Genomic DNA, 14875 nt, shown 5'->3' with positions numbered 1-14875 from the left:
TACTCTTATGAATAATACCATGATAATACCTCTTTAATGATTAGTAGCAGCCAGGACACAAGACACCTTTTCTAATTCCCCCTAAACATATTCTAGGTCAATTGTTCAGTACTGACTCACAGAACAGACAAGCTATTGAATAATCAGCACTGCTTCTTGCAGCAACCTGAGTTTTCCTTGGAGACATATCAGTCATGTACTAACTTGTTTAGTTTGTCACAGTGATCCCCAAACTTTTCAAGGCTACATCCCCCCTTACCCCATCCATGGCTCCCCAGAGCTGGGGCTGAGGCCATAGTTCGTGGGGGTAGGGGGGCATGGACAGGGTAAGGGGGCTAAGGCTCGGGCAGCAGCCAGGGCCCCGGCTAGGCCATGGTCAGGGGCTGGGCACAGGATTGGGAGCTGGGGCCATAGCTGGGGGCAGAGTGGGGCTGGGTGGCACTCCCTCCTCTCCATGTGAGGGCTGACCTGGGCCCCACCGTGCCCCCTAAATGTTCCTCCACCCCAAGGAGGGTCACACCCCACTGCTTGGGGACTTCTGGTTTATAACAAAATCACAGCCTGAAGTGTCATGAATGCAGGCTTGAGACTACATATTCTGAGAACAAAAGCAAGCCAACCTGGGAACACTGGAGTATTTCCTCAGCAGATGAAAATTAGCACAACTCCATTGTCATCTAAAGGGCTATGCCAATTTACACTACCTGAGGATCTGGACCCCTGACTCTTGAGCTAACTGATGGTCTTTGCTCTACTACAGTGATACTGACCTCAGGGGATCAACATTACCCAAAAGAACCACAGTAGTGTGAATTCATTGTTTCATTTACTATAGTACTATATATTGATATTTAAACAGTATGACGGGAAATATTTTCTGTGTATGCATATATATTTATTTCTCACAACAAAATGACTGACCAAATATTACTATTTTATCAACTGCAATTGGCTAATAACACAGTACAACCATCCTGACTGGTTAATAACTTAGTCTGGTTAATAATTAAATCACAGAGTGTTTTCATATCATATCCTGCAAAGGAGAGACACAGAGCCACTTGTGGCTTGCAAACCTCAGTCTGAGTATCACTGTTCTACAGATTCAGTTTTACAAGGTACTGTGTACTCTGGCCCTGATCTAGCAAAGCACTTAAGCATGTGCTGAGTAGTCCACATTAATAAAATGCTTAAAGTGTGTGCATAAGTGATTTGCTAACTCGGGATCACAAGGATCAGCATTTTGAAGGATCAAGCCCTGTACTGAGAGCGGCAAGGTTTGCCTATGGCTTTGGCTTAACCAGCAGGAAAAAGGGCAGATCTTCATGAGTGTTTGCCCAGTGGACAAGTGGCAACCCGCTATCTTTTGAAATATTTGTCTTACCCTTACTAATCTATTAACTGTATTATTAAACTGGGATTTCTTTATGTGTAACTTCAGCATTAGCTTGGAGTTTGAATCAAAGCTGATTGTTTGTGTGTAACTTCACCCCAGCCCAGCCCTGACACTGAAACAGGTTGTGTGCAACATCACCTCTAGCTTAACACCTGCATCAAAGTGACTTGGATGCATGTAATCTCATCTCACCCAGTTTGACACTCATATTGGTTTATTTGTGTGTAATTTCATTTCTAGTTTAGCACTCATGTTAAAGCAGGTTTTTAGTGCACAACTTCATCCCTAGTTGGCACTTATACAGAAGTAATTTGTATCTAATTTCATTTTTATTCTCTTGCAGAATCTAGCAGAACCAGCTAGTTTGTAACTTCACCCAGCTTGATACTCACACTTGTGTAGAACTTCACCCCAACTTGCTGCTCACATGGGAGTGTCCTGTGTATCTTCACCCAGCTTGGTACTTGCACTGAGACAGCTTGTTTGTGTTCCAGCTTGGCCCTCATGCCAAAGCGGTTACTTTGTGTGAAGCTTGAATACTGGCCTGGCACTTGCACTTAAGGGGCTTTGGTATCACCCTGCACAAAACAGTGAAATTCCTAATAGCCTTGTTAAAATCGCTTCTTTATGAACCCAGTAACATTACTGTCCCGTCACTAGTAGACATGTTAGTAAGCAGGGGCAGCTCTAGGCATTTTGCTGCTCCAAGCACGGCAGGCATGCCCTCCGCCGAAGCCGCTGGACCAGCGGACCCTCCGAAGGCAGCCTGCCTGCCGCCCTCGTGGCAACCGGCAGAGCACCCCCCGTGGCTTGCCGCCTCACGCGTGTTTGGCGTGCTGGGGCCTGGAGCTGCCTCGTTAGTAAGTAGAAGGAGAAGCACGTGAGGAAGTGGAGAGTTATGCAGGCGATGTCCCTGCTTCTGTCCCTACCCAGAACAAGGTGGGAAATACCTCTCCGTCCCTATCTCAGCATGAATGTGATAAGGCTGGGAGCTCCTGGGACCAGCAGTGCCATGTCCTCACACCTGTTTGTAAAGGGATCGGCACTCAACACACGTTGGGAGTCTTCTGCGTGAGTGATCAGGGCAGCACAGTGACCCCTCCCACCACCCAATTCCTACACTGCGGTCCCTGACTACGTACGTTCTCAGTGTGCCGATGTGGCCTATTGAAACTACACTTTCCAGCATGCAATGCTCGAGCTGAACCGATAGCTCCCAGAATGCATTGCTCCATTCCTAGGGCCGCGGCCTGGCCGCGTTACCTGCTGGGAGGTGTTAGCCCAAGGTGGCCGCAATGCATGCTGGGAATTGTGGTCTCCTCGGCCATAATTCCGTATCTGACGCTATCGGAGCAATGTTGGGTTTATTTTATGCCATTTAGGTGCCGCTCTCAGGCCCCTCGTTTCGAGCGCTGGAGGTGAGCCCTCCTGGGCGGTGTCGGCAGCATTTTGCCAACACTTCCATTGTATTCGTGTTCTGTGCCGAAAAGTGAGTGTGTCCCTCCGCAATCGCCGTAGGGCTTGCAGCGCGTGCGCGTTCCGTCCGGAGAAGCTGGTATGTCCTTCCGCACTTGCTGTAGGTTCCCGGCTCCCCCGACGTTGCCACCGCCTTTGTGAAGAGGCGAAAACAGAGCTTGGTGCGGAGTCTCCGAGCGGCGGTTTAAGCGGAGAGAGGCCCCGCTGTCAGGTTAGCGCCGTCCCCGACGCGTCCTGAGGGGGGAAGGAGCCCCCCGTAGCCCCGGAACCAGCCACCGCCCACCACCGCGCCCCTAGTCTGCGCCAGCGGCAGAGAGGGGTCGGGGGCCCTTCCCCCCGCACCCAATGCCGCCCAGGGGAGGAGAAGCTACCCCCACACTTGGCACCGCCGGCAGTGGGGAGAGAGGGAGCATGTTCCTCCCTGGGACTGTGGTGGGCGAGGCGGCCCCACGCGCTGAGTGGGTAGCTGGCGATGGGCCCGGGCACTGTGGTGGTGAGGAGAGAAAGCCCCGGCTCAGGCGGAGATGCCAGGTCCCTTGGGAGGCGCTTGTTGCATTGTGTTGTGGGGAAGGGACCCTGAGCTGAAGCGCCCCGCCCCCGGTTGCTGTAATGGGCGAGCCCAGGCATCCCGGTGGCGTCTCCATCCAGCCCTAAGGGCTCCAGGGTGCACTGATGCAGTCACCTTTGGGTGAGAGCACGACTCTGTGCAGCAGCAACAACACAGCCACCGTGCGCGGGTATCCTCTCGAGCTCTTCCTCACCCGTTGTTCGCTTATCCCCGCTGTCACAGCCCCTTTCAGGCGTCTCTGGTTTACTCTGAGGCTGTTTGCAGCTGATGAGAACGTACCGAGTCAGGAAGATGCACCTAATCAGATCAATTTTTCATCTTTTTCCAGTTGCAGCAGTGCTATGAAGCTGGCTTTCTGTATTGGAGCCACCATGTTATATAATTTGTGCTTTGTAAATTTAGTATTAAACTTCCAATTCCTTCATTTGAAAACTAAACAAAAATATGGAGTGATAGTATTTATCTCTGAAGTTGTTTTGGTGATCTTGAAAACAAATCTATTGACAATTTTATGTTTAAAATATATAAACATCAACATTTATGTTTGGACAAAATAAATGAAATTTCTGGTATGTTTCTTTTCTCATGCAGACATGCATGTATGTGAAAAAAGAAACAGCTATCAATTAATCGTTTAGGGTTTTTAGCTTCATCATCTTTGGAAAGCACTGCTTGTGCAAACGTGCACAAGTGCATAACTTCAGGCACTTGAATAGTTCCATTACTTGGGCTTAAAGTTAAGCACGTGCATCACTGTTAGCAGGATCGAGGTTTAAGGGCATTCACAGCTCCTCTTGTTCACTGTAGAACTTTGGATTTATGTTGCATCAGCAAATTTGATCTCTTATTCTTCCACTCCATATGCATACAGATCTTCTGATTGGTATTTTAATTTTTTGGTACCTTTGTTTAATGAGAATGAACTCTCCACTTCTACCAACCTGTTTAATTTGGGAAATCTTGCTGTCTGCACAGTAAACATATAATTGACCATGCATTTCTGAATCCACCTGTGTCTGCATCTTTCTTTTGAAAAATACACTGGAATCCGTGACAGTAAACACTAGACAAAAAAAAAACATAAAGGAAAAACATTGAGTAATCTACATTTTATATAGTTCAAATTGTGTTCTCTAATAAATTATACTTACCTTGCTTTTTAGTTCATAATAAAGTTGGCGTTCCTCGTATCATTCAGAATATAGATTTAATACAGCTACATACTACAGAATACACTGTTAAACTGCAACATTTAAAATGAACGAAAATACAAAAGCAGTTCCTTATTTGTTGATATTCTCCTTCCTGCTGTCCTATGCCTGGATCCTGAGTGTAGTAGACTCTCTTCATCTGCAGAGATGCATTGTAGGATTAGAGGCTCTAACCTTTGGTAGCCAGCAGGATATGGTGAGTGGGGGAAATCTGGATATGATGTAATAAATGTTTAGGTGGCTCTTTAAGGCTTTGTTTCACAGCTTTGTGTTTTGTAGGCCAGATAAGTATATTTTATCAAACTGACTAATTTTTTGAAAAATCATGGAAGTCCACTCTGTTAAAAATACTTGATTGTCTGTATTATATGACTTGTTTAATAATCACTTCATGTTGATCAGGGTTCCAGCCATGTCTGACAAAAGTGAATTAAAGGCAGAGTTAGAGCGCAAAAAGCAACGCTTGGCGCAAATCAGAGAGGAGAAGAAAAGAAAGGAGGAAGAAAGAAAGAAAAAGGAAGTAAGAACCTAAATGTTATCAACAAGAAAATTATAAAATATTTGCTTATGTCCTGTAACTTGTCTTGCACTTAGTAATTTATTAATTTGCTTCATGTTACTTAGAGGTACGCTGTCAAGTAGGGTAGGACTAAAACTTAAATGTGCAGTTTTGTTTTTAAGGGGGACTAACACCAGTTTTGAATAGAAATATTTCAATGAGAGTGTTTTTCTTCCCTGTACATTGTTAGAAATCCAAACATAATAGCATTATACTAGTGCATGAGAAACAGAAATTTGAAGTGATTAGTGAGATCTCCCTGTAGAAAGTAAACAAACTGCATAAACTGTGAAGTTTTTTTTTTAAAAAGTACTTTCTTAAGTGTAGTTCTCAACATGTCCCTCAGTAATGACTATCAGTGCTGTCAGTGGCTTAGTAGAATATTATGCCATTAGCCAACTCTAATCTTCAACCTGCATTTTCAAGTCAAAACAATAATCAGATCATATCCACCTATTCTGCATGTTAGAAGATAGCCAAGAAATTGCTTAAGTGCACAGTTGGCAGTTATACTCTAGAGCCTTCTGCTGCAAACTTCTGCACATTGGCACACATTCAACAAAGCACTTAAGTATGTGCTTTAATTAAGCATATGTTTAAATGCTTTGCTGAATTGGGGCCAGTGTTCATGTCTTTTCTGCACGTAAGTTATGGGCTGTTCAGAATCTTAAAACAGCAGATTACTGAACACGCCAGAAGCATGGATTCATATGTAAAGAAAAGACAGAGAAATATCTCGCAATATAATCCATGTCCCAGTGATCACAGAAAAGTGTACTGCTAATTTGCACTTTCCAGGAATCATGTGTTTATAATATTTGGCTTGTTATAATTGGAAACTCCTTGATTTAGGAGAAATCATACAATGGTTTGGAAATATTACATGTATCCAAGAGAGGAGTAGGCATTTATCTTTAACCATTACATAGTGAGAAAATTGACTTATCAAGGTTTTTCCACCTATTCAAAAGATTCCTGTTGGATGACCAGTTCATCTTTACAAAAAAGAATGATAGTGACAGAGTGCCAATGATTGAGATAAATTTATTGTATGGTATGAGCAACTTGAATTTGAATCATATTTCTTCAAGTTATCAGAGGGGTAGCCGTGTTAGTCTGGATCTGTAAAAGCAGCAAAGAGTCCTGTGGCACCTTATAGACTAACAGAAGTTTTGGAGCATGAGCTTTCGTGGGAGAATACTCACTTGGTCGGATGCTCATGCTCCAAAACTTCTGTTAGTCTATAAGGTGCCACAGGACTCTTTGCTGCTTTTTCAAGTTAATGAAACTTGATGAAGTGTTTTGTCTCTCTCTCTCTCTCTAGAACATCAGTTTTTGTGGACTTTTTTCAGTGACCAGTTGGAGGACAGTTCATTTGATTTTTAGCCTGAGGTGATGTTATTGGGAGCTGAGTGTGCTTTAATCCTAAAATTCACTTGGCCCAAATATTAATCTTTTGGTTGTTATTTTGAATAATATGCTGAAGCATTTGGTTACTTGATTTTTCCTTTTGTTTTGTGGAGTGTGGCAAGAAACAACTTAACTTACACTGTACTGTGCATTTATTAGTTGTGTTTTTGTGTAAAGAAAGAGGGTCTCACATAGTTCTTTCACCCCGCCCTCTCTTTCATTTTGTGAAACCTATCTGACTGAGAAGAAAACCTAAGCAGCTCATGTACAGCCCTACAGAGAAGTGGTTCTGAATATGTTCATGACTGCTAGCACATGATCTATATAGTCTTCTAATTATTAAATGTTTAAATATTTGCCATATCAGGCAGAGTGTCCTGTCACACAATTGGCCAAGGTTCTGTCCATTTCCTTGCTGTCCCAAACCCATAGTATTTTTCTTTATAACAGTTACTGCCATTCTAGAGGTTTTCCAGACATTATCTTGTTAAGGAACATAGGAAGAGCTCTTTGACTTTCCCTGCAAAAAGGAGCTTGAGGATTGCTAGATCAGATTTTTCCAAGCTCTACTCATGATATTTATTTGCTAAGCACAGAAAAATGAATACTGAAAAATAACTAAATGTTTTCTCACATATGAAACCACAATGTTTTACACCAACTATATATTGTCTCATAAAGGTTGTCTATTCCTGAAATTTTTTTAGACTGATCAGAAGAAGGAAGCTCTTCCTGTACAAGAAGAGTCTGACCTTGAAAAGAAAAGAAGAGAAGCTGAAGCATTGCTTCAAAGCATGGGATTAACACCAGATTCTCCAATAGGTAAGAATAATACCAGTTAAACGTTTCATCCCTTATATCCTACATTAAGAATGTAGCATTTGTATTAGAAGCATGAAAATTAAATGACTGACTCGGTAGTTCTAGCCTGCTTGTGTCTCTTGTCTTTGGTGAACAAATTGTGCCATTTGTCATAAGTGTCAATTCTAAATGATGTGCCTCAGTGTACACAATTAAATGCTCGATCTCTCTTCTTTTACAAAATATTGCTAGTAAAATGTTTAACTCTGCTAATCTGCTTAATATTTAAGACCATCTCTGAGAACTGGGATCTGAATTTAAACTATCTTTGGCACATATTAAATGAAATTGAGGAATATGTCGAAAGTAAGTTTCCTTCAGAGCATAAACAAAAGTGAATGATTGGGAATCTGTTTTGGTCTGCATTAAATAACATACTTTTTTTTGTTTTCCTCCTGTTTTCCCTGAACAGCACATTTGGTATTTTGTCCTCTGTCAACAGGCAGGGTTTTAGCTAGCAATTGTGCACTTCTCCACAATCACTGACCTTAATTACTATACATTATCAGTAATGCATCAGTTTGTGCATTTGTTCTGTTTCTGCTACTTAACTTCCCCCTCCCACCAACACAATCTTATGGGTGTTGGATTGAGATTCACTTAATCAGCAGATGGGTCTAACAAATATTTATTAAGGAAAAACAGAGTAGTGATCAGTTACAAGTGGGAAGTTCATCAGGACGATCTCATCGGTCTCCTCCAGCACCAAACAATACAGCAGCCTCCCTTTGTCACAAACTTATTTATAACTTTTGATTCTATTTTCTTATACATATGTACTAGTCTCTCATTTCCATGTTAACTCTCTTCCCTGTCCGTACAAGTTTAGTGTTAAATCAGACCAGTCTTTTTTAACTTTAGTTATTTTATCTTGATTACGCTGCAATTTCTTACATATACGCAACACTAAACATGATTATTCTGCAATTTCTTACATGTACACAGTTCTGCTTATGTTGTTAAATGTTATCAGAACAGTGTGTTAAAATCCACAACAGTCTTCTGTCAGGCCTAAAGGTGCTTTCACTTCCAATAATGGGGGTAACAGCAAGGTCAAATGGAAGTTTTAACAGTCTAGGAAAATATACTTGTTCTTTATTTATTCTTTCCCCGTTTTAGCCTCAGATCCTACCCCATTCTTGTATAGGTTTGTATATCAGATATGTCTGATTGCTCAGACTTTGGCTTTCCTTAGTCTGTCTTTCTGAAAAAAAAATCAGACTGGAGAAGTATTTTTAAACTCCATCCTGAATCTCAGATACTTCTCTCATCACTAATTTTTGACCACCCAGGATTTCAAGTTATCCTTTTGATTTGGGCTATCACTCTGAATCTTGTCTTGCAAGTATGAAGCAGTGTGGTAGTTGCTTTTCCATTATGGACAAGATCCTTCTGACTACCTTGTTGCATCTGGTCTTGAAACAATCCCTATGTATTTTGAAAGCGACCATGGGGATGCCATTAAAAACATTCTTATTCCATAAGTTTCAGCAATGATCTACAATGGCTTGTGAGAGTAGAGTCCTGTCTCTTAAATCATTACTCTAGCAATTGTACGCCACAGATGTTTGAGTGTGCCTGTGTCTGCCATTCAGAGTTTTGGCATCTTTAGCAGTACAATATGTTACAAACTATCCATTCCTCTCCGGGTAGTTTTGGTAGACTAACATTTTAGATATTTCCGTATAGGAGAAATGAAGGCTTGATAGTTTTGCTGAACTAATATGAAAGACTCTTTCAGAAGTCCACAAACACATGCTTACTAGCTGTCTGTAAAAGTCTGAAAGCCGTGAACTGGTACATCTCTGTAAAACAAATCTGTGAGTCTATAATGTGTAACTGTTCCTGGAAAATTGTCTGAAATTCCATGCCCTAACAAAATTGGTACTCTTCAGGCAGGGAACCATATGTCCAAAGCCTGGATCTTGCTCGCATGTTGACAGTGGAGAACGCTCCCTTTCAGTGGCTATATTTAACTTCAAGCAGTAGCTTTGATCAAGCTCTAACTCAGGTTTCATTAAGTTTCTTCGAAGGAAAGAGTGGTATTGGAAAAATGTATAAAGTAAACACATATTGATAGTTTTTCCTTTCTGTAGACCCCCAATAAGGTGGTTTTCCTATTTCACATATTGCCTTAATGATAATATGGGATTCCACACTTAAGAACTCATCCTCTGATCCAGATTTTCTTAAATACCACCATATCCCTGATGTAAGAAGACATACTTGTAGTAGGAAGAGAGCCTGAGATATAAGCCCTTGTGTTAGAGGCCTGGTATGAGGCCTGAGTAGAGCTTTGCTAATATAAAGCAAAGTTAGCAAAAGTTAGGCTGTGAGCAAACGTCAGGTTCACAGAATCTGGCAAGAACAGGGCTGATATTGGAAAAACACACATTGCATAAGTACTCTGTGCCTAGCACTTCTTAGAAAACACATTTCAGTTGAGTGGTACCAAAACATCCTGATATCATCAAGGATGGTACAAAAATATTTTCCAAGGATAACAGGAACTTGCTGACCCCTCCTAAAAGACAAGGTCAGGATAACAGAGTGATAGAGGTGTTTAAATCAAACCAACATGCACAAGGAGATGGGTGATAACTAGCCACATTGGGGCAGTAACTATTTATCTCATGGGGGCAGTACATAATTTGTTTGTACCAGGGTATAAAGAGGAATCTCGGAGAGTGTCTTGGTCCAGCCAAGGGGGGAATGGAAAGTTCTGCCATTCACAGAGCTGCATCCATTGTCACAGGCATACATATCTTAGTATCCTCATTCTATTACTGGTGCTTTGTCGACAATAAACCTGGCCTGGTGTCTTTGTACCTTAACGGATCTTGTGGTCATTGGTTCACTCGAGGTTTGCTGTGCCGGCTGTCTGTGTAGACCTAGAGCAGCACACAAGGAGAACACACGCACAGCTGAACATCTAACAATAATACCTACTTAGTGAAACACAAAACTGCTTCAAGAAATCATTAAAACTTTACCTTCTAATAATCAAAATTAAGCATCCTTATTTGGAGTGTCTAGTAAGATAATTACATTTGCATTAAATAGGCATTGTCCCTAGGAAGGGGGAGACTTCCTTCTTGGAAATGACATGCTCCACAAGGGGGCATTGCAGTATTGCAGGCTAAACTTGAGAATGCTTTAGAAATCATAAGGATTCTGTGCACAAATTTTTTTCTCGACAGTTTCTGATCTGCCCTTCCCGTTAGCCCAATTAACAACTAGGAAGAGTGTGCAAGTTTTAGTCTAGTAACAGTGCCTAAAGAGATTAGGCCTCAAACCTCTTCACTGCATGTTAATATTTATAGTATTGATTATGAATAAAGTAGTGTAGAAGGAGATCTAGTAAATCATGGTATTATCTGAAAATCCGTTTGCTAGATATATATGCTAAATGATAGGCTACTATAAGTTGCCTTTTGGTAAATCAGTATAAAAGGACTAGTTCTTGTCAATTCCTTTTACATTTTGCCTAATTTTAGTCTGCCTTCTACTCATATTACATTATTTTAGATCTGCTTTTACCAGAGGCGTATTGGAGAGATCTAAATGTAATTTCCTCTGCAAGAAAAGCATTTTGTGGGAGGAACAAATTTAGGTGTTTTTTACTAGGCAGAACATCAGAAAGAAGAATTATTTTCCAAAAACTTGGATTAGATCTGCCATTTACTTTGGTAATGAGAATCTATTTCTTTAGCATATACGTGTTGTACTACAGTAAAATCACTCAGCTATGCTGTACATAGCAGTTTTTTAAAAAACTGCTAACTTCATACAAATGTAAATAAACTGGAAGGCATAGAGTAGGTACTCAGGCTGACACTAGTCTTTCCTTTCCACCTATATAGTGCTGTCTCTGTTTTAAAAAATAATTCTTGTGCAAATAGGGTTTGATAGAACTTTGATTAAATATGTGGTCTTCTGTTGAACAAGAGATTCCTTTAAAAAAACACTAAAGTTAGAATGCTTTTTATTTCTTAGAGGGTCAAAATCTGTCTGACTCTCACTCCATGTAGTTTCAATGTTTCGAACAGGGTTGCATCATATGTAAATTGGGGCAGAATTTGATTTTAAAAAATCAGGGAACCTTCAAATGATTGTTTTCATTGGTTAATTACTTTCATAGCAGTGATCATAGAATCACAGAAACGTGGGACTGGAAGGGACCTCAATAGATCATCTAGTCCAGATCCCCTGCACTGAGACAGCACTAAGTATTATCTAGGTCATCCCGGACAGGTGTTTGTCTGACCTGTTCTTAAAAGTCTCCAATGATGGAGATTCCACAACTTCCTTAGATAATCTGTTATAGTGCTTAACTACCCTTACTCTTAGGAAGTTTTTCCTAACATCTAACCTAAATATCCCTTGCTGTGGTTTAAGCTCAATTACTTCTTGTCCTGTCCTCCATGGATGAGGAGAACAATTTATCACTCTGTTTGTAACAAACTTTTACATACTTGAGGACTGTTATCATGCCCTCTCCCGTCTTCTCTTCTCCGACTAAACAAACCCAATTTTTTGCAATCTTTCCACGTGGCTCACATTTTCTAGACCTTTAATCATTTTTGTTGCTCTCCTTTTGGATTTTCTCCAATTTGTTCACACCTTTCTTGAAGTGTGGTAGCCTGATCTGGACAGGGTACTCCAGCTGAGGCCTTATCAGTGCTGAGTAGAGTGGAAGAATTACTTGTCATGTCATGCCTGCAGCACTCCTCCTAATACATTCCAGAATGATGTTAACTTTTTTTGCAACCATCTTGCATTGTTGACTCTCATTTAACTTGTGATCCACTATAACTCACCCCCTCCTGATCCTTTTCTGCAATACTCCTTCCTAGGCAGTTGTTTCCCTTTTTGTATTTGTGCAGTTGTTTGAAAAATTACTTCCTACATGTTGTCCTTTGCATTTGTCCTTACTGAATTTCATCCTATTTATTTCATAACATTTCTCGAGTTTGTCAAGATCACTTTGAATTCTAATCCTGTCCTTCAAACCACTTGCAACTCCTCCCAGCTTAGTAGCATCTGTAAACTTTATAATTGTACTCTTCCATTATCCAAATAATTTATGAAGATACTGAACAGAACTGCTTCCAGGACAAATCCCTAAGGAACCCCCTTTCTGCGTTCTTCTGGCTTGATTAAACCATTGATAACTACTCTATCATTTTCCAAACAGTTGTGCACTCACCTTATATCAGGTTCATCTAAGCTATATTTCCTTATTTTGTTTATGAAAACATCATGCAAGAGAGTACCAAAAACTTTACTAAAGTTGAGATATATCACATTTACTGCTTCCATTCTATATCCACAAGGCTTATGTCAAAGAAGGATATTGGGTTGATTTGACATGATTTGTTCTTCATAAATCCATGTTGACTGTTAGTTATCACACTTCCTTCTAAGTGCTTACAAACTGTTTGATTATTTGCTCCATTAACTTTCCAGGTACCATAGTAAAGCTGACTGGTCTAGAATTCCCTAGGTGGTCTTTATTCCCCTTTTTATTAATAGGTACTATATTTGCCTTTTCCAGTCCTCTGGGATCACTCCCATCCTCCACAGATCCTAGCTCATTTACACTTATGTTCCCAATGTTAGCTTTTTTGGTGAAAAACTGAGATTAAAAAAAAAGCATTTAATGCTTCATCCATTGCTGCGTTTTCTGTTAGTCTTTCCCTCTATTGAGTAATGGGCCTATTCTGTCTTTGGTCTTCCTCTTCTAATGTATTTGTAAAATGTTTTCCTATTACCCTTTGAGTCTAACCTCGTTTTTGGCTTTGGCCTTTCTAATTTTGTCCCTACATATTTGTGTTCTGTTTTCTTACATTCATCCTTTTGTAATTTGACCCAGTTTCCACTTTGTGTGACTCTCTTTGAATTTCAGGTAATTGCAGGTCTCCTGATTAAGCCAGAGTGTTCTCTTACCATACTTCTTGTCTTTCCTACCCATTGAGATAGCTTGCTCTTGTGCCCTTAATAATATCTCTTTTTTAATCTTCCAACTTTCCTCAACTTTTTTCCCTTAAACTTGCTTCCCATAGGATCTTCCCTACCCATTCTGAGTTTATTCAGGTCCATTATCTTTATTCTGCTATATTGTCTCTTACAGTTCATGATTCTAAGGAACAGCATCATTTCATGATCATGTTCACTCAAGCCGCCTTCCACCTTCAAATTCTCCTTCATGTTTGTCAGAATTAAATCTCAGATAGCTTCTTCCTTGTAGTCACTTTGAGCATGTTCTGTAATAAAAAGTTGTCTCCATTGCATTCCAAGAACTTGTCAGATAATCTGTACCCTACTGTGTTATTTTCCCAACAGATGTCTGGGTGGTAGAAGATCCATGTCACCATCAAGTCCTATACTTTGGATGATTTTGTTAGTTTAAAAAAGCCTCATCCAACTCTTCTTCCTGGTTAGGTGGTCTATAGTAGACTTCTACAACATCATCCTTGTTTTTTACCCCTTTTATTTTTATTCAGAGACTTTCAACAGGTCTGCCTCCCACTTCTATCTCAATCTCAATGCAAGTGTATACATCTTTCATGTACAAAGCAACCCCTTCTCTCTTTTTCCCTGCCTATGCTTCCTGAACAAGCTGTACCCTTTTATATCGATGTTCCAGTCACATGAAGTATCTCACTAACTCTCTGTGATACATAGTATGTTGTACTTGTGGTTATTCACTAGTATTTCTAATTTATTCCCCTTATTACTTCCATTAACGTACAGATATCTATTAGATTTCTCCTTCTATATTTCCTCGTCTCCTGCATCCCTGCTATGATTTCCTGTGTGCCCCCCAGATTCCGACCCTTCATCTAGGTCTCCATGTTTTGGACTTACTGTAGATTTTTGTTTCCTGCTCCCTTTGAACATAGTTTAAAGCCCTCCTCGGTAGGTTAGCCAGTCTGTATCCAAAGATACTCTTTCCCTTCCTTGATAGGAGGAGCCTCTTTCTGCTCAGCAGTCCTTCTTGGAACAGCAACCTATGGTCAGGAAGTCCAAAGTGCTCCTGGCAACACTGTGACCGAACAGCTCTGCATTCATCCCAGGATGTGTTTGTGTCTCTCTCTCGCTCTCTGCTTGGGTCCCTACCCTTGACCAGAAGGATTGATGACACCGCCACCTGTGCCCCCAGCTTCCTCACCCTCACTTCCAGAAGCCTGTAGTCATGTCTGATCTGCTGAGGGTTATATCTCACCACCAGATGGTTTTCTCTGAGGACTGTTGGCTGCATTCCTTCCAGCCTTGGGGATATGTGGCGTTTCCTCCTCTGTCTTTGGTGGAGATTCCTCATCCCTCATTGCCAGGGTAGAGAACTAGGTTTTGTTTTGTTTTGTTTTGATCTCTATGGAGGGTGGGTTGGG

The 14875-nt window shown here is 40.9% G+C and overlaps 1 protein-coding gene across 4 annotated transcripts in view; it reads left to right on the top strand.

Moving 5' to 3' along the window:
* Positions 1-2722: 2722 nt before the first annotated feature.
* Positions 2723-14875, top strand: part of DYNC1I2 (dynein cytoplasmic 1 intermediate chain 2) — a 50611-nt gene continuing 38458 nt past the window's right edge. The window contains exons 1-3 of one of the 4 annotated variants that reach the window (XM_032771032.2): positions 2723-3083; positions 5054-5171; positions 7328-7442. In XM_032771032.2, coding sequence (XP_032626923.1) covers positions 5064-5171; positions 7328-7442 — 223 coding nt within the window. In that variant the 5' untranslated portion in view covers positions 2723-3083; positions 5054-5063. The remainder of the gene's footprint in view (positions 3084-5053; positions 5172-7327; positions 7443-14875) is intronic. The other 3 variants (XM_032771028.2, XM_032771031.2, XM_032771027.2) reach the window with 3 other exon arrangements.

The sequence above is a fragment of the Chelonoidis abingdonii genome, chromosome 10 (genome assembly GCF_003597395.2).
Source record: "Chelonoidis abingdonii isolate Lonesome George chromosome 10, CheloAbing_2.0, whole genome shotgun sequence".
Taxonomy (NCBI): Eukaryota; Metazoa; Chordata; order Testudines; family Testudinidae; genus Chelonoidis; species Chelonoidis abingdonii.
Note: the sequence above shows the minus strand (reverse complement) of the source record. Positions and strands in the feature narration are given on the sequence as shown.